Here is a 19,448-nt window from a genome sequence, read left to right as displayed (position 1 = left end):
TCCAAAGGCATGTCTGGGAAATTGTCCGTAGTATGTGAGTGAATAGTGTGTGTACCCTGTGATGGGTTGGCCAGGGTGTATCCTGCCTTGATGCCCGATGACGCCTGAGATAGGCACAGGCTACCCGTGACCCGAGAAGTTCGGATAAGCGGTAGAAAATGTATGAATGAGTGAAGTGCCCCACAAAAGAGGTTAAATCTTATTAAATTAAGAATGTGTGTCTGCAGGACACTTAAAAAACTACTCGCAAAAGTACTGTAAAAAGTTTTAGGCACTTATGTAAATATTCTGTAAAGTGGGGATGCCTTTAAAATGTTTTCATAAATTAATTTTCATTTACCTTCTATTGACTAAATCAATATTTGCTGTGATTATCATTTGCACTTAAAGGGTTAGTTCACCCAAAAATAAAATTTCTGTCATTAATTCCTCCCCCTCATGTTGTTCCAAACCCGTAAGACCGTCGTTCACCTCCAGAACACAAATTAACATACTTTTGGTGAAATCAAAGGGCTTCTGATCCACACATAGGCAGCAATGCCATTGCACCTTTTGAGGTCCAGAAAGCCCACCTTTTGAGGTCCACCAAGTAAAAACGTTGTTAAAATAGAGAACGTGACTACAGTGGTTCAACCTTAATGTTGTGAAGCGACGAGAATACTTTGTGAGAAAAAACAAAACTATAAATAACGACCGTAGTGAAACTGTGTTTACATCCGAACGCCGATTCAGTATTGGCCGAAGTTGAACATGTGCAAGCACCGAATCACAGCATCTCTCTTATCTTCAACTTGCTGTTAAAACAAAAGAAAATTGCAGCGAAAATTAACAGTGTACAACTCCAACAAAATATCTATAACGTCAGGAAGCAGCAGGATATCAAATGAGTAATATATACTTTTACCTGGCAGAGACAATCTAGCACACTTCTAATTTTTATGACTGAATCCCCACCCTTCATTTTAAACAATTCCAGGAGCTTTGGAGTGTAGAGGTCCAGCTTTTGCAGAAAGGTAAAAGATTGGCTCCAGGGGAACTGTGGTTATCCTTCTGAACTCATTCTTATTCTAAGACAAAGAAAATAAAATGTAACACAAGATTTAGTAGTCAAATAAACATTATTTTTTGCCAAACGCGCACACACACACACCATGCTATACTAATGCATCCAAAAGTTGTAAGTACCTACATATTACTATCACGCAAGTAAGACAAGAACTAAGGTTTACCTCAGATTCACAAAAAAGAGCTGGCCATCTCTCCTTGGAATCTTTGACAGCAGGGCAGTGATTAATGATTTCTAACCTTCGATAGGAGAAAGTCTTCTCCATTTTCTCACCAATTACCTTTTTGTTGTTTTTCTTCTGAACTTCTTTAAGATGATCAACTCTTTCCTTCTCTAGAGTTTCCTTAGTTTCCCCAAATGGAAATAGGGGCAAGTAGTTTACTTCAGCCTTCCTGGGTCATTTTGTGCCTTTGGGGTAAGACTTTTCATTTGTCTTCTTTCTTTTCAAAGAGTTGACCTCCAGCTCTGGGAAGGAAAGCTGAATGCTTCTTAATTTTGCGCGATAATTGCCCATCTTATATTTAATCCTCTGTTGCCACCCATACTGTCCATTAAAAGACCCTGACTCTTTGAGGCATGGGTACTTTTTAATCAACATCTCTACTACGTTCATAATCTGGACACCTGTTGGGTACGCAGTGAAATGAAATATTGTCTCTGCTAGTGTCTCAAGGACACTTCTCGTTACTCTTGTGTTGTTCAAAAGGGTGCCATCCTTTTGGTAGGCTTTGTTTCCTTTTGAAAGCAAGAGCTCTGTATCAAATGAGAAAGTTGGTATTTTAAACTTTGCTGGCCATCCTTGAGAACGGCATGGTGTGGAACTCTCAGGCGAATATCACAGAACAGTGTCTTGGGAACTGCTGGATCTGGAGTCTAAAGAAAAGAATGAGGTCTCATTTTCAGAACGACATAGCGCAACAGTGTCCTGAGAACATGATATGGCATCGGACTCATTTTGTAGGATTGGTTCTTCCACAGCACTCAGATTCATGGTGATGGGTTCAGTTTGTACCTCTCTTAAAGTACATTTATCCTGTACATCATCCACTGAGCTCAAGGTAAAAAAACTGACCTCTAAAATCCGTGTTTTCATACACCAAAGTAAAGCGGTCTGGAATATTAAATGTTTCTTTGATTACACATTTTAGGTCCTGAAGAGTACCGGGGATGCCTGAGGGCAGAACCAAATTTGCGAATGTCATTCTCTTCAAAAACAATTCGCAGCTTTGCTGGGGTACATATCTGTAAAAAAGCAATTTAAACAATTCATTCTAATTAAAGATCAGTACACTACAGCATTAACTTTGAGAACCATGCACCTAAAAAGAGGGGCAAATATAGTGCTTTAAGGTAGTCAGTCGTCTTCCTGCAACACTATAAGCAGCCAGGGGATAGTGGTCAACCATTTCTCTTTGCTCAAGTAACTGAATGTTGGCCGTTTGTTCCAACTCATAGCTTCTAAGGTGCTCGTTGTTCCATGTGCGTAGTAGTCTCACAACAAAGACCAGTTCATTACAAACCAAGATAGAATGTATCACCTCATAAAAATCTGGTAAGTCTGCAGTGAAACCATGACATAGCAACATGATGTGGTAGCCTAGTGGTTAAGGTGGTGGGCTACCAATTGGAAGGTTGTGAGTTGGATTCCTACGTCCACCAAGCTGCCACTGCTGGGCCCCTGAGCAAGGCCCTTAACCCTCAATGCGCTCAGTTGTATAAAAATGAGATAAAATGTAAGTCGCTCTGGATTATGGCGTTTGCTAAATGCTGTAAATGTAAAAACATTCCAGGTTTATATATGGTGCCTAATAAGCACACATTATTTGCAATGTGTAACATGTGGATACCTAGCTTGCACCAAATCTTTTATGTCATCCTTTAGGATATCCACAGAGACTTGTGAAGTTGTTGTGACCGAAAGTGATGACTTGATCACATTTGATTCATGGAGATACATTGCAATCATGAGCTGGTTGTTTTTTTTGCAAGGGACATCAGTATGTTCCTGAAACAGCCTGTTTGTCTGACAGCTTTTTTTAAAAGAGCCATGTTCGGCTTCAAATCTCATTGTCCACAAGGCTGCCAGTGGACCAAATTCCTGAATGAGTTCAGGATAATGCTCGAGAAAGTGGTGTTTAGGAAGAAGCTTTTCTTGAGGAAAAACGTCCAGAAATCTGTGTCGGTGCTGAGAAATCAAAGATCAAGATAGCAAATGCTCTGCACTGTATGAACTGGGGCCATCACAAGTTCCACAGTGTCTTTTAAGGTCATTAAGGACACACTTCATCATCCTCAGGTACTTTCAAGCCTATCAAGAGAGGCAACGGACGCAACATACACCAATTTTCATGTGCATTACCTCCTACAGATCTTTTTGTGGAAAAACGAGCAGGTATGAAATGTGGACGGTTTGTTTGGTCACTCCACTGATAAGGGAACTACCGAATGCAATTATTGAGCTCCTCAAGAGAAAAATCTTTTTTCTTGATAAAGGCTTGAAATGACAATGCCAGTTCCACTGGAACAAGACCTTCAAGAAGGTCATGTAATGCATCTGGTGGATAACCAGATGTTACATGAAAATGAACAAGTTTTTCAGACAGTGCACACTAATTTTTCACACCATAGCAAGGTGTGGAAGTAGTAGTGCTGCTCTTTATCTCTCCTCTGAAAAAGTCCAGATCTTACTTCTGTGGTATGAAACTGGGACCTGTCTGCAAGACAAAATCGACAGACATGAGACCCTGTGAAGTTTTCAATGAATCCTCCCACAGAATGTGCTACCAAATTATCAGCCACCACGCTCACCACAGTGCCTTTCATGACTTTTCCTAAACTTGGAATAAAAATACCGTCTTTTTCCAGGCTTTGAAGATCGGTTAACAGTGGCTCTAGAACTTCCTGAAATCCAAATCTCTTTGTGTCATCTGCCTTACAAAGAATGGCTAAATTAATAAATGCCAATGTTGATCGTGCATGTGCTGGAACGTTTCCTAGTTCTATATACCACATTTATAGCCCTTAACAGGGACACTGTTGTCCTTTGAGCGGATTATCTGGTCTGATACTTGATTTGGATACTTGCCGCTGAGGATGGGCCCACGCGCACTACCCGCAGATACACGGGACTGCCGTGTATAGAACCACTTGAAGACCATGGCGGTGGCTTGGAACTGCTGTTGCTGCAGTACAATTTTTTTCCAGCCCATGTCAAAAGGACACAGGATTATTATTTTTATTTATTTTATTTTTTTTACACGTTCATTGAACATCTGATAGCTTCAGCAGGAATGAATGTGTTAAATATTTAATAAATTCAGAAATCATGCGGATGCTCTTGCTTATTTACTGCTCAAAACCACCTACAAACATATACAGTTGTAGCAATAATCGCTCTCTGGTGTCACCCAAATAAGAATGGTTTTCCTTTTGAGTCTGGTTCCTCTTAAGTTTCTTCCTCATATAGTCTCAGGAACGTTTTTCTTTACAAACTTTGCTTATTATTAATAAATATATGTTTAAATTTTGTTTTTATTCTGAATATTTGTATTGCTGTAAAGCTGCTTTGAGACAATGTACTTTGTTAAAAACGCTGTACAAATAAAAACGGAGTTGAAATACATTACAAATTAAAGCTAAAGGCCTGCACTTTGAGAGTTCATTTTAACTCTAATATATTATGGCAAGAGAGCTAAAATAACACCTTTGTCAGTGTTCAGATAGTTATAGACTTCATTTCTATACGAGTAAGCTCGTATAGAAACGGAGATCGTGTTCTCTTTCCATCTTTATTAAACTGTCACAGTTGATGACTTTGCTATTTGTATTCAAAACAGCCGGTGCTCCAATATAAATTCTAAAAAAAAAAAAAAAAAAAAGTCTTATAATGCTTATTGTACACTTCTGTTTCATATTTCCAGTTCATTGCACGAACACCGTGTCGATAACCAAGTCAGAGCACAAAGACAGAAGCCTAATCCACCTACAAGAGAGCTCAGGTAAACAAATACGAGATTGTACACAAGACGGGTATCTACAATTTAGAATCTTCCCAAATCTCAGCCCATGACAAAAGGACACAGGATTTTTTATTTTTTTTACACTACTGTTAGTCTGTTCCTGAGCAGCAAGAGATTACATTTCTGCCAAGATCGCAGCAAAGAATGTGGAATATTGCTTTAGTAAGAAGGATAATGTCCAAGTCATACAAATGGCTTTTATTCTAGAGGGAAAAGTAATACCTGATTAAACAGTAATGCCCTCTGAATGCTCCCTGTACTAACTGTTAGAAGGTTATAGAAAGTTCTTAATATGCTTAAAAGGTGCTGAGCAGACACAATCACTAATGCAGTTCTAATATCTATGCAAAAAAACAACACATTTTTAGTACAATTTCTCTTGCAGAAAAGAAAAGAATGCAGACCATGTTTGTTATTATTTACAGGAATTCTAACTGTTCAGGTGTATGAATTTCAGAGCCTTGTTCGCTGCTGGCCCTTCCTCAACATCGATCCCACTGACTGGAGACCAAGAGACCGATGGCAATATATTGGCCTTCATCAAAGCCAGACAAAATCTGCTCACCAGAACAGGTCTCTCATTCACACACTGACCAAAGTGGAGCTGAAATACACACACTCTCTCTCTATATACATACTGTACATACACATTCCTGTATATGCCTCACACACAAAACCTAAAATGCAAACATGTACTTATTTTTTAAGCTATCAAGGGTAGAATTATCTGGTTAAATCATACTATTCTTGCAGATAGCTTTCTGTGGAAGTATTGACCATGTGAGGCTTTGGTCCACTGGAGTCATTGGAGTAAGCCACTTAAGATCATTAATAGTGTAAGAGTTGTTTCTTGAGAAGTTAAGTGTTATAGTTAGAAACATCTGCTGCTTGTGCTGGTGGTGTCGACTTGCACGGTGATGATTTTAGAATCGCTATTCGAGGACGTACTGTGTTAGAACCTTCTGCTGTTGCTGCCGGTGGAGTTAGTAGAGTATAAGGGGTTGGGTGGTCAGCTTGAGGGATGAGTACACCTGCACACATTAGGGGTGCAGCCCGAGGTGGTGGTTCACTAGAACTGGTCGGGTTTGGCACTTGTGGTATTACAATGTTGGAGTTGGACAAGTCTGCTGCTTGAGGTATTTTGCTTGGGTTTGCAGTTTGTGGTGGAAGTGGCAGGCCAGCAGTGTCCTGCTTAGCTGAAGGGCAGGATTGTACTTTAATGTATAGGAGTTTTGCTTGAGGATGCGCTGCATTAGGGGTTGTAGAGATTGTTAACTGAGGGGGTAGTGTCGTAGTTGTGGCGTTTGCATTTTGAGAGAAAAGAATAATCGGATTGATTAAGTCAGTTGCTGGAGACGGTGTTACGACTGAGCTTGTAGGGTTTGCTGTTTGAGATGTAGGTTGACTAGATGTTGAGGTGTTTGTTGATTGAGGGGATCGAACACTTGTGCTGTTTGGACTTGCGGGATGAGAAGATAAAGCTAAATTCCTCTGTGCTGCCCTTTTCTTCTTGAAAGAAACCCCAGCGTTTCTTACAAAGTCTCTGATTTTCTGTATAGTCCTGTCGTTCAGCACAGGTTGCTCCAGCATTTGGCATCGTCGAGATTCATTTACCGTTGCCAGTTTTCCGTAGTAAACGTGTCTTCTGAAATGCTTCATGATTGCATGCTTCTCTTCTCTGGTCCACGGCACTTTTTTCTTGACCGTCTTGAGTTGCTGCTCCTGAGCAGGTTTCTTTGCTTAAAAAAGTTCAAACAAAGACTCTTTGTAACATTCAGTGATGCACTCAAGGACTGCTGAAGATCAAATCACACAAATATGCATAAACAATCCAAATATTTACAAATCACTGGATAACAATCAGCTTAGAAATAATTGATAACACATTTCTAGACATCTTCTACAAACACAACAGATATTTGTGTGCAGCTTTCTGTTAAGTATTTAGGGTTTATATAACTGGGTTTTTTGACCACTCGCTGGTGGTCAGAGCAGACATACCTTCACGATCTTCAGTTGTAGGTTGTATATCCTCTTCTTTAAATGTAGATTTCTTTTCCTTAGATGTAGATTCCTTATCTTGTTTCTTACGTTTCGGCAAAGATGCAAAACAATTTATTTTAGGGGCTTTATATTTGGCCAGACTCTCTAATGCGAGTTTGCGTCTTGCAGCCCGATCTTCGAGAAATGCTTTTTAAACAGGAAGCAAAAACAATAGTAAAATATACCTCACACTGGAATGGGTAAATAAACAGATTATCTATTATTCAGTTAATTTATACAATATGCCACTGAAGGTTCATAAGAAATAATGGAATATTTTTAAAATATATAAGAGAATAGAAGTCTGAACCTCAGCTTATTTTAGGACAATTTACGACATTGTTTTCAGTTGTTTTTTTTCATGGTGGCACATGAGAGAAAAAAAAAGAAAAAACATTGCTTGTAGATATAGAAAAGCATAAGATCCTCATGTGCGGGAGTGTTTTCTGTACTGCTAGAAACAGTGATAAAAAAATAAAAATAAAAACCTACCATTGTCGTCCTCAAAATATTCATCTTCACTGTCACTCTCCCTGATCTCCTCTGAAAAACACAGTATAATTGAACTTATTTGCAGTTGTTTGGTGGAATGGAGTCAATCGAAAAGCAGTAAATTTCATTTGCATTCTTTAGTAATTACTCTTACTCTAGATCACAAGCCCATACCTGGTAATTCAATGTCATCTAGAGACTGTTTAATCATCTCAGATGCACTTCCTTTCTCTATGGCCAAAACAAGTTTGCAGATTTTGGCCAAGCGAGGAATGGCTTCACTTTGTCTGTAGTATTCTTTACGCAGGCTTATATCATGGCCGATGAATTTGGCCAGCTTCTTCAGCTCATGGTTCTTCAGGGTAAGGATTTGGGTGAGTGTAGAAATGTGTGCGCTGAATTCGGTGGATATCAGATTCTCAGGATACGTCACACCACACTCATGGGCACAGATTCGTAATGCAGTTTCTCCTCTGTAGAACCTGTTACTTCTGGTCTTCCCAAACACAAATATGTTGCTTTTGGAGACATTGCATTGCTCTCTCTTTTCAGTCAGGAGCAGAATTGCGTTGATCATGTCTGAAGTTAAAACGGTCGGCACTTGCGCTCCTGCTCTCCAACGAACCAGAATTCTACGCTCCTCTTTACAAAACACTTTTTCCAGTTCTGTTAGTAGCTCAGAGATTTCAAGAGGCTGCACCAGGTCTCTCTTCTGGAAGCTTTTGATGGTCATCTCTGAGACTTCTCCATATCTGCGATTAAACATCAGGATCTGTGCCAGGGTCACTTTGCAAAGGGTAGCGTAACTCTGAGCAGACGGGGTTTCCCTCAGTTCCCTCAGTGCACTCTGCGAAGCCTTTTCCAGATAGCAGTAAAATATTCTCACGTCGTTGACAAATGGCAGTAAAAGAGACTTGGACTGTATATTTAGGCCCTTTTTTTCACCTAAAGCAAAATTTGCATTATTAAAAAGGTCCATAAATGTGCTAGTTGCCTGTATTAGTATTTTGTCTTCAACTGCAAACGCTTTCTGTGCGGTCAAGATGCAATATTTCCTCAAAGCAAGTCCAATTCTGCGTGCAAGGCTTGGTATCGCGTAGCATTTTGTTTCCTCATTAAATTCAGCGATTTCTTTGATTGCTTCAATAACTAGTGTAAAGCTGGAGGGTTTTATAGCCTCTGCTAGGTTCCTTATGGAAAATTTATTCTGCAAAAGGACCAAAAACTTTCCGATGCATCTAACGGTTTGTCTAACGAATGAGTGTCTTTCTTTGCTACTGCCCTTTTTGTCAAAGAATTCTTGTGCCAGTTTCAATAAATACTCATCATTTCGGACAACCTGTGCAACTTCATCCTGATGCATATCACATACCATTTTCTTTACGTCCTCCGACACGTTTTTCAGATGCGGGCATTTTGATAAAGCGGCCAAACCTAAAACAAATCTTGAACTCTTCGGAGTGTCTCTCTCAAGGTTCGATGGGCAGCGCTTCACATGCTTCCAGAGTACTTTACGCATATACAGACCTTTACAGTACATGCAGTTTTCAAACTTCTGTGCGTCAATGCCATCTTTCGGCTTCCGTCTCGCTTTTATCAGTCCGGAGCCTTGTATGAGAACCGAGTTGTTATGTTGGTAGTTCCCCCTGTTCCTTAGTACTTCAAGGAGGTTTGACCTCTGCTTCGAGTTCTTCGGTAGCTCAAAAGCAGTCGCAATCTCGATGTTGTCTTCTCTGTGTAATTTTAAATGCCTTGATATTTTTGTGGAAGCCTTTCCACAAACAAAACAAAAGTTCAGCTTTGTAGCCTGTATGACTGAAGGATCCGGAACTGGTGGCATTGCCTGTTCCTCTGTATCCTTTGAGGTGTCTGTAAGTTTAGACTTCTTTTTCGGCCTCTCTCCGTCGGAATCGTCGTCCGATTCGCTGTCCGATTCGGGTATAAATTCTTTATCTGATGACTCATTTTCATCGTTACTGCTATTGCTTCTAGAGTCTAAATCAGCTTCGGATGACTGAATAAATAAAAGAAATGCTGGTAAATTAGGGGACATGCAATTAAAAAAACATTACATTTCTATCTTATACCACATCTCAAATCTGAGAAGAAAGCTTTTCTTTGTAACAGAGATAAACCTGTTACTTTTCATAGAAAACCAACCCTAACCCTATGACAATCCTCATTATGTCACATAGACAGACAGATGTTCCACACCTTTATACATAACATATTTAATGAGCTGTTCTATGAAAGTCACTCTGTACAATAAATAGAAAAAAAAATTTAAACTGTCATACCTGTGTAGCATTCTGAGTCGGAGATGAATCATTATTACACAGCTGCTGCTCAGTCTCTTCACCAGCCTGCATTTACATGAGGAAAGACCTCGCTGTGTTACACTGTTCATATGCGCTTCCCTTGTGGCTAATCCATGTTTTGGGGCTTAACTGTCCACACAATATCCTAACTTTACACTTATTGTGCAGATCTCCCGATAGACACTAGGACTTTTTTTTCCTTTACAGATAATCACTAACACCTGTTCTGCTACCTGTATTCGACATTGTTCATCCTGACCCGTGAGCTGCTTTTCTTCACATGTGCTCTGTAGGAAAATAAAATAAAAAAAAAGACATTACTGCAAATAAAAAAAATATCTAAGACAGAAAAAACTTCCAACGTGAACAGACTGACATATTTACCTGATCAGCGGACAGTGGAGAAGACACCTGATCTTCCTTACATTGGTCAACTTGTTGCATATGCGTCTGTTGCTGTTCCAAGGTCTGCAATAAAATGGAAAAACGCTACTGAGTACATGTCAGAAAGCATATCCAAATACAACTGAATAACCGAAGGCTGATATCTACCTGTGTAGCTGATACTGGACAAGACTGTTCTTCCACACACGGTTCGTGGCCTGACACCGGGTTTGCATCTACATTACACTCCATCCCGCTCACCTCATCCGTCATCTGCAACACAAAACAGGACTTTATTAAAAGAGGCAGCGTTATACTATATCAGCCATTTCTGCCTCAAAGACTCATTTTATTTATTTACTTTTTTTAAAAGGTCGATCCTGGTTTGTTAGCTGCAATTCAGACGCTTCTTCCTTACTAAATGTCAGCTCTGCATTACTTTTTCAATGAAAAGGAAACAGCTTAGAAATGATTTGGAAAAGTGCATCGTGTACTTAGTGCGTTTGAGAATTTAATTTTACTTTAAATGATAAACCTGTCATGCATTAATTAAGGACTAATTATTTTACAACAGTTTATAAATGCCTTGGTCCAATTTCCTGTGCGACTCTTTTTAAAAGACGTCTCTCACGGCACATACTGTGCGTACGGGAAGCTCTCCTGTTGACTCGCAGTGCAGGAATCTTTACTACACAAAGTTTAACAGTAAAATATAGTAGAAGATAACAGTAAAAAAAAAAATTGGGAATCAGTTTAACATACTGGTGCATGTTTCATTTACTGAATGATTTTGCCTGGTAAGTTAATTAGGTCTGTATTTCCTCATCTGAAGCTTAGGGTTGTTCTGAACTACAAGTTTATATGAACTCGTCAGCGAACCCTTCAGGAAGAGAAAACAGGTGTGAGAACGTGCAGAGTGAAGAGCAGGAGTGTGAAGCACTGCCCTCTGCAGCATGAACAAAATAAAGAAAGAAAGAAAATTATATATTGTGGTGTGGAGCTAAGCTAAAATGTCCACAAGTGATGCAAAAAAATAAATAAAAATGAGTGTTCAACAACCTCTACATAAACTGATTTATAATTCTGGCTGCACATAATTAATTATATACTAACAGCTTAAACAGGCTTGTTCATATTAGAGCTGTGTATCAGCAAGAATCTGGCAATAAGATATGTATCACGGTACAGGGGTAGTGATACGACATGTTGCGATACATTGTGATACTGTAATCAAGGCGATATATCGGGATATTTGTTATATTAGGAAAGTTGTCATTAACAACACACCACCATATGCAAACTGTAGCAAAAAAAAAAAAAAAAGTGTATTTAAACAGAGCACAGTGGGATCTACATTAATCAGTCCCTGGAACATTTAACATTACTGAATGGGATTGAGTCCGCAGTTCAAATTTACAGGTTCACAGTTTAAATTTACTAATGTAACAAAGTCAGTACATTGTGATTTGAAGAAAAGACATGACCAAATTTCACTCAGTCATTATGTAATGCAGCATTATCTTTATGATAACGTAATGAGCCATTGAATTTGTTACGGATTCAGTGGCTCATGATGTCCGAGACTCACAGGTCAACATGACTCACTCAGCTGAGCTAGGAGAGAATCTTGTAACTTTGACGTGTGAGCTTGCTTCAGACCCAGTTGAAGAGGATCCACTCTTAACGTTAGCCGTTTGCTGCTGTTGTTCTGTTAGCGGTACTTCAGTATGGTGCCTCATTATGTGTGCTCTCAGATTTGTTTTGTGTTTTACACACCGCATGCCATTTGTCACTCTCATTTGGGGCTTTGTACACAGAGGCAGGAGCGGGAACAATTGTTTCATCCTCCATTGCAAGCAACTATATTATATTTATGCTAACATTAGTGGTGTTCTAAAAGATAAGATGACTGCCATCTAGCTGTTTGGATATAATCTCAAACGAAACAACTTAATGAATCTTGAATTATTTTTTTAATATCGATATTGCATTTTTGAGAATCGATACAGTATTGGCAAACAGAATATCACAATACTGACATGTATCGATATTTTCTTACATCCCTTATATATGAATAGAATGATATTTTCTGTTATAGTAACAGAGGTAAAGCTGTTAACATATTTAAGATTGAGAGCTTAATTTTTTGTTGATTATAAGTGATGTAATATTTTGAGAAATATAACAAACACCATTTTACTCGGTTTTGTTTAAAAGGCATCGATTTTGCCATAAGATAAAAATCTAAATCTGTGATCAGCATTTTGCATATAGTTATAAGAGTAAGAACTAAGTAATAAGTTATTAGTTATAAGAGAAATAAAATGTCACAGAGGTAACAGTAACGCTACATCATACTTCACCTCTGTTAATTACTGTCCCATAGCTACATGCCCCAAGTGTATTATTCTACTTAATCCAACTCAAGGAACATGGGTACACACCAAAAGGCACATGCAGATACACCAAAATGACATAAGGCCTGTTTAAGGACAAAAAAATAAATATAAATAATACAAAATGTTTATATTCAGATCTTTACCTGTGCTGCGGACACTGGACCAGACTGTTCTTTCACATATGGTTCAACATTCATTGAGGTCTGTTGCAGTTCCAAGATCTGGTGTAAAATAACAAAATAAACCTTTAAAATAAAACAGTGGCTGTATTTTACTTTGGAACTTTCGGGTCTAAATTTTAGACAAGGGCAGCTTTAGATGCTTTAGTTTGTCTACATGGAATAAGTAGGAATTAAAATGTAGTTATAATACAGCTACTAAAAACTTTCCTTTCCTTATTTAAGTAGGCACAAACTGAGTGAACTGGTGTTAAAGTGGTGAGGGATTAAACCATAATTTGATGCAGTTTAAGTATAACCCAACCAGGATGTCAAAGACTGGGACACTTCTGTGCCGGAGTACAAGAGGAAGCCGGCAGGTGTATTTTGTGTTGTTTAATGCGAATGTCATGTGATCATGTCTCGTATGTCTTCACCTGTGTGTGATTACTCTTAATGTGGTTTGCTATACACACACACACACACACCCTTCTTCGTGTCGAGTCTTTGTCGAGTCGTTACCATCTGTGCTGAAAGATCATGTTCGGGTTTTGTTTCCATGTAACATTACGATCGTGTCTTTGTTCTAGTTATGCTAGATTAGTTTCCGAGTGCTCCTGTTTTTTGTTTTTTTTATATACGTTTTGCATAAGTTACTTTGTATACGGTCATGTAATAAACCAGAGTGCTTTCATCCTGTGTATGGTCTGGTTGACTACGTCCCCTGATACCGTGACACAGGATGCTCCACAGAAGCTCTCAAGAAATAAACTAATAAGACAAAATGGAAATGACAAGAAGAAACAAACGTTTTAAACGAGAATCTGTACCTGCCCAGAAGTAGCAGGGTCTTCATCGGTCCTCTTGCCCTCCTCAAACAGTATCTGTAAACAAAAGAGCAGGAGTATTTGAACTTCTGATTTTATGATGAAAGATGTGGAAATAAACTGTGAGGTTAATACTGTGGTATATAAAAATAACCATGTTACATTCATTTAGACAGAAAGACAGTATGCCGAAGTCATGTATGAATCAGGGATGCTGGAGCAATGAAACAGAAGGAAACCCATTACAACACATTGTGCTCGTTCAGAAATCTAAATAGCTTTAATAGATAAGAGACTCAACACCTACCTGCTGAGTTATCGGTGTTTTCTGGATCAGGAGCAGTTGATTTTCACAGATTCTCTGCAATAAATTGACAGGTTTGATGAAACGTAATCAAACGACAAGATATGTCCATTTGTACTGACTTTCCTATAAATCCATACAGAGCTTTCTTCTGTCGTGAATCATATAAAAGCCAGGAAATCAAACCTGATCTTCTGATGTCAGACACTGATACGGAATATATTTCCACATCATGTCATCAACAGATGCGTCCTGCACACATGGAACAAGTAAATATTACCAGTAATGCATTACAACCTTAAGGACTAAAAGCACCCGGAAATTTAAAACATCTTACCTGTTCTGTTGTCTGTGTAGTTTTATCAGTTCGCATTGGCACTTCTTCTTCACACTCCTTTTATAAATAATATTAATTAGAAGATATGTATAGGTAAAAACATAAGAACATTTTAAAAGGATGTCCTGGACCTTTAGTGCCCACTACTGCCTATAAGGTGAATTACGACTGCATGACAAAACACCTTTCCCCTTTTATTACTGTAAATAAAATCTATAGGAAATAATACAGAAATACAAACAAAGAATTATTCAGCAAAGTCACAAAATTGAAAGGCAAGTCCAGCACAAAGCTGTAATATAACTCTCCTGTAACACATGCCAACTGAAAATAAAGATGCCTCCGAGATCTAGAGTAAAGCGAGGAGTGAACACGTTTCAGGCATTTAGCAGACATCCTTATTCAGAATAACTTATTTTAATTTATACAACTGAGCAATTGAGGGTTAAGGGCCTTGCTCAGGGGCCCAGCAGCGGCAGCTTGGTGGACCTGAGATTCGAGCTCATAATCCAACACTTTACCTATACGCTATCACATCCCTCTAACACCCTGTGATCACACCCCTCTAACACCACAGCTCCTAGCCCACATCTCGCCCCATTACTTAGACTTTTTGTGGAGAGGTTAAACTTGATGAACTGCTTAAATATACAGTGCAGTCATTTGTTTCCTTTAATTTGTTGCACTTAGCTCCTCACCCAATTTCATTACGTTAGGATAGCTATTAAGTAAACTTAAAAAATCTGCCTACATTTTGGATGTGTGGAAATTTTGAAGGTAAAACTCCCTTACCATGTTTACCGTCTGTGACGCCGTTGTCCCCTCTGTAGAGGTTTCCTGCTCTTGCGGACCTTCTGTCTGAAAGAAATCAACAATGCATTTATCAGCACATAGGAAAAAAAAAAATGCAGCTCATTTATACCATGTACTTTTACAACATGTCTATCAACCTCACCGCTTCCTCTGCAATACCATTACCATCTGGCTAGTATGATAAGAAGCTCCTTTTCTATAGACTAAAGACTTCTAAAGGCTTCTAATTAACAAGTCAAGAAAAACAATTTAGATTCTCGCTTTTTCTGCAGTGTCCGATTCTGATGGCGGCTCCTAAGTTACTGCTTAATGGGTGACAAATTCACATGGAGAGGAAAAAATTAACAACAAAACAATTACCTCTTTTCTGTGGTTATTGTCAAACTGAGAAGAGTTCTCCGTACTCAGCCACTGTAAAGGTACGAAATGTGTACATTAAACATACCGTCTGAAACAGATCGATACCCGCGGCAAATATTAGTGTCACAATTCACAAGGGTCTATACTTGAAATGCTTCAAATGATCATTGAGAGATTCTTGAAATCTACGTAGGAATGTAAACCAACCTGAAAGAGAACCTGAAATCATTAAAGTGACAAGAATGTAATAAAATCTGTGCAGTTTTATCAGTTCACTAGCAGCAAAATCCCACTATTCAATTGTCATAGAACAGATGAACCTACTATCATTCTGATCAAGCTATTATATGAAGTGTTGATGTAATGTTGAGATCTCTGCTGTGCTTAAAGGTGAAATTCATTTACATCTCCAGCTTACTTGCAGACAACTGAAGGTTTTGCACTAAAATTAGCTGGAATAATTTAATCGATGATGGCGATATGGTCGATTGAATGTGATTGGTGCATTCTGAACACAAATTATAATAAAAGGTCACACACTTACACAACACCTATTTTCATCTGGTATTTTCACGGTGAGAGTGAAAAAAAAATTTCCATCAGAAAAACCTGCATTTAAACAGGGGCATGTAGATGTGTTATATTTGTTGTATTTTTCATTATTATGCTAGACAAATTTATGTAGAAAGTCCACCACCACACCCCTTAAAAGAGGTGTAACTATTATAAGATGCATATAAACCTCAGTTTAGGATTAAACCTTGCACTATAGCGGAGCTGCTGATCATAAACCACACTGTGGTTTAAGCAAAATTAAGCAAAAAACAAAATGATCCCTTTTTAGTAATCTATCAATTTAATAAGCAAAAATAAGCAAAGGTTGTATGTTTCTGGTGGTTTGCCATCTCTAGTGTCCTTGTTTATCCTAATGCTGGTCATGTCCTGCAGTTCTTTTGTAGTGAACCATACCATCTGCACTTGTTGCCACTGTGTGTAGATTTGCCCCCGCATTTTCTTGGATTGCAAAAGTCTCGATGTACTTAAAATACAGTAAATACACACACATACATACAATAATGTTTATACAATAAAACCAGATTAGACTTCACTCACCGTTCCTCTGCGCCAGGGCAGGTCATAACCCCCATAGTCGTACGTGATCTCCTCCCCGGGCTGAATGTCCCGTAGAGCAAACAAACACAAATGTGGGATGCGGTTGATAGAGATGACCTTCGCCTTTGCGTTGGGATTACTGTCATCGTTAACGAGCCGCCCGAGAGATCCATCGTCTACTGAAGCGTCTATACTGCAAATACAGAAAACATCCACACGTGAAGAACGTGAGCATTCTGCATGCGTACACTTTTACACACACACACACACACACACACACACACACACACACACACACACACACACACACACACACACACACACTTACTTTCAGCCACACAGTAAAACACACATGGTCTAGCTCATACGGAGCTGTCTCTGTTTATAAAAAAAAAGTCACTTCAAAATTTTATATGCATTTACAATACATTACATTTATGGCATTTGGCAGACACCCTTATCCAGAGCGACTTAAATTTTTTCTTTCTTTTTTTTTTTTTAACAGCAATTGTGGGTTTAGGGCCTTGCTCAGGGGCCCAGCTTGATGGATCTGGTATTTGAAAACACAACCTTCCGATTGGTAGCCCAACACCTTTACCTCTAGGCTAACACATCTTCTGCCTCTTGCAAACAAATATTAAATTAATAAGTGCACTGATGTCTGTCCATTTTCATATTCATTTGTACTGTACTCCACCACCAAGGTCTATGTTACTTATAACTACATGCATTTTTAATGTTAAAAAAAAAACTGACTGGAATACAGACAGCAAATTTGATGTTTCAATGCTAATAAAATAGTAATTAGTATAACAGTTAAAAATAAATGTCTGAAATTTTTATATTTTGGCATCAAAAACAAAAATAAACTGGCATTGGCATATAATCCATAGCTCTTTATAAAAATCCTCTATAACATTTAACATTCCATTTTCAGTTCTGTGGGCAATCTAACCACAGCACAGTAGGTGGCATTGGTGTTACAGTAACAGTAAAATCTTCCCCGGCTTCTCACATCCGTACCACAGGAGAGGTACACCACCTATCTCTAGCTGCAGCTTCCTGAAATACATAAACTACCTCATATTTTTTCCCCCCTGTCCATTTTATGCATTTAAACTTTTTCTTTTTCTTCTTTCGGCTGCTCCCTGTTTGGGGTCGCCACACTGGATCACACGGTCTGCCTATTAGATTTTTTCCATTCACGTTTTTACTTGCCATTGCCGCTTGAGTCACCGCAGACTTGCTTATTGGAGATAAATACAAACATTTAAATATTTCTAATATTAATCTTGATTTTTGTATTATATTATTCTTTATATTAACCTTTTGTTTTGTGTTTATGTTCTGTAAAGCTGCTTGGAGACATTGTAAATGGTCAAAAAGTATATAAAATATACATATACACTTTAAAACCACGATAAAATGTATTAAGGTTTATTATCTGGCTCATTTCAGGGGCTTGTTTTGAATTCTCATCTTTTCTTACAGCTCCATCCTGCTACATGACCAGAACTTCTACAACTAACGTGTACGAGGTAGAAGAGACAGATAGAGCACTTCGAACTGTTCAGAACATCGAGTTGCTACATTATGATAAAGCAGCCTTCTGTTAGCTGGTTTGTAGCCTAGTAATAAAACATACACCCAGTGAATACCTACCAATAGCGTGTGTGGTTATATATAAAGTAGTATGAATAAGCATCAGGGACACATTGGCCTGGATCTCGCAGAACACCTCTGTACTCCACTAGAAAACTTCCCTCCTCAATCCGCGCAGTGGCAAACACTCCGTATCCTACAAAAGACAACATTTATCTTGAAAACACCTCATGTTATAAACCAGTAAACCTTCTCTGACATTAAGAAGGCACTTTCTACCTTTTATGGTGTTTATGAATCTGCTTTCCAGATTATTTTTGTCTCTTCTTGCACACACGTGTTGTTTAGCATCCAGAACTGGATTTATCCTTTTGTTCACTGAAAAGATGAATTCAAAACAGGCTATTAGTGTCACATTCGAGTTTTGCCAATAGACCTTTTTTTTTTTTTTTAACTAGCTCGAATAAACTAGCTTACAAAAGACAATTAGCTAAATGCTAACGCTGCTTAAAATAGTAAACATTCGGCCAACTGCTGTGAACAAATTAGCCGAGACTGAACCTTATAAATCCGCAAATATTAAACAACATAATGCTTAAATAATTAAAGCCTGGTTTCTAGAAGTTTACGCGGTTTCTATGAAACTTACTCGTGAAAACATTCGACACAGAATCTTCAGCTTCTTTCAGCAGTAACAAGCATCCAACGAGCCGCTAGCCCGCGCTACCGTTGAGCCAATCAGCGGCGTTTATGTAGCTACATAGCAACATCGCAGCCTCTGATTGGTCTACTCTGTGTTTCTAAACGAACTGAATAGTATTTCAGTTTTATAAATATGTATAATCTGTATAATAAATCGCTGTGTTTTAGAGAATCAAACCGCTTAACACGTGTTATAATAAACGCAGAAACTCTCGTCGATACAGAAATGTCTCGTGTCTCGTGCGGGCGCTTCTCTCACCGGCCTGTAGGTGGTGTAGTGTGTACAGTGTGTATATGATCTGTCACAGCTCCCCTGTCACGCGCTCAGACTTTTTCAGATGTTCAATTAAAAAACAAGAATAATTATAGAACGTAATCGACTTATAAGCTTAACGTTGTTAATAGTAGTTCCTAATAAGGTTCGTGAAATTTTTAACACATTTATTTGTATTACTTTTTTCATGTTTTAAAATATTTTGACATGTTCATGTTATTTATGGTGAATTTATGC

General features: G+C 38.4%; 2 protein-coding genes across 6 annotated transcripts in view; one reads left to right on the top strand and one right to left on the bottom strand.

Moving 5' to 3' along the window:
* The window catches only part of kif6 (kinesin family member 6), a 93,126-nt gene that overhangs the window by 69,962 nt on the left and 3,716 nt on the right, over positions 1 to 19,448 (top strand). The window contains exons 20-22 of one of the 5 annotated variants that reach the window (XR_003444613.2): positions 4,987 to 5,064; positions 5,543 to 5,658; positions 15,433 to 15,579. Coding sequence is in view for 4 of the 5 variants with exons in the window: in XM_027171993.2 (XP_027027794.2) it covers positions 4,987 to 5,064; positions 5,543 to 5,658; positions 18,125 to 18,249 (319 nt within the window). In the remaining variant the exon portion in view is untranslated. Of the gene's footprint in view, positions 1 to 4,986; positions 5,065 to 5,542; positions 5,679 to 10,145; positions 10,242 to 15,432; positions 15,580 to 18,124; positions 18,295 to 19,448 lie in introns of those variants that run through there. The other 4 variants (XM_027171993.2, XM_027171996.2, XM_027171995.2 and 1 more) reach the window with 4 other exon arrangements.
* Positions 5,269 to 19,130, bottom strand: LOC113659305. Its single transcript, XM_027171992.2, has 19 exons — positions 18,885 to 19,130; positions 18,515 to 18,613; positions 18,296 to 18,431; positions 16,634 to 16,826; positions 15,521 to 15,571; positions 15,140 to 15,205; positions 14,348 to 14,404; positions 14,197 to 14,262; positions 14,014 to 14,067; positions 13,710 to 13,763; positions 12,865 to 12,942; positions 10,491 to 10,595; positions 10,323 to 10,406; positions 10,172 to 10,225; positions 9,918 to 9,983; positions 7,795 to 9,634; positions 7,621 to 7,671; positions 7,087 to 7,275; positions 5,269 to 6,824 (listed from the first exon to the last, which is right to left on the bottom strand). Coding segments are annotated over exons 1-19 (4,125 nt in total). The 5' UTR covers positions 18,886 to 19,130; the 3' UTR covers positions 5,269 to 5,943.

This window comes from Tachysurus fulvidraco, chromosome 12 (assembly GCF_022655615.1).
Source record: "Tachysurus fulvidraco isolate hzauxx_2018 chromosome 12, HZAU_PFXX_2.0, whole genome shotgun sequence".
Classification (NCBI taxonomy): Eukaryota; Metazoa; Chordata; class Actinopteri; order Siluriformes; family Bagridae; genus Tachysurus; species Tachysurus fulvidraco.
This window is presented reverse-complemented; position numbering and strand designations above follow the sequence as displayed.

What these genes read in the sequence shown, in the direction of transcription:
- LOC113659305 (XM_027171992.2), bottom strand. An exon ending in GTCTGACATCAGAAGATCAG is followed by an intron (nt 14,068 to 14,196) that starts GTTTGATTTCCT and finishes AATTTATTGCAG; the next exon opens with AGAATCTGTGAAAATCAACT. An exon ending in TACAACTGAAGATCGTGAAG is followed by an intron (nt 6,825 to 7,086) that starts GTATGTCTGCTC and finishes AACTTTTTTAAG; the next exon opens with CAAAGAAACCTGCTCAGGAG.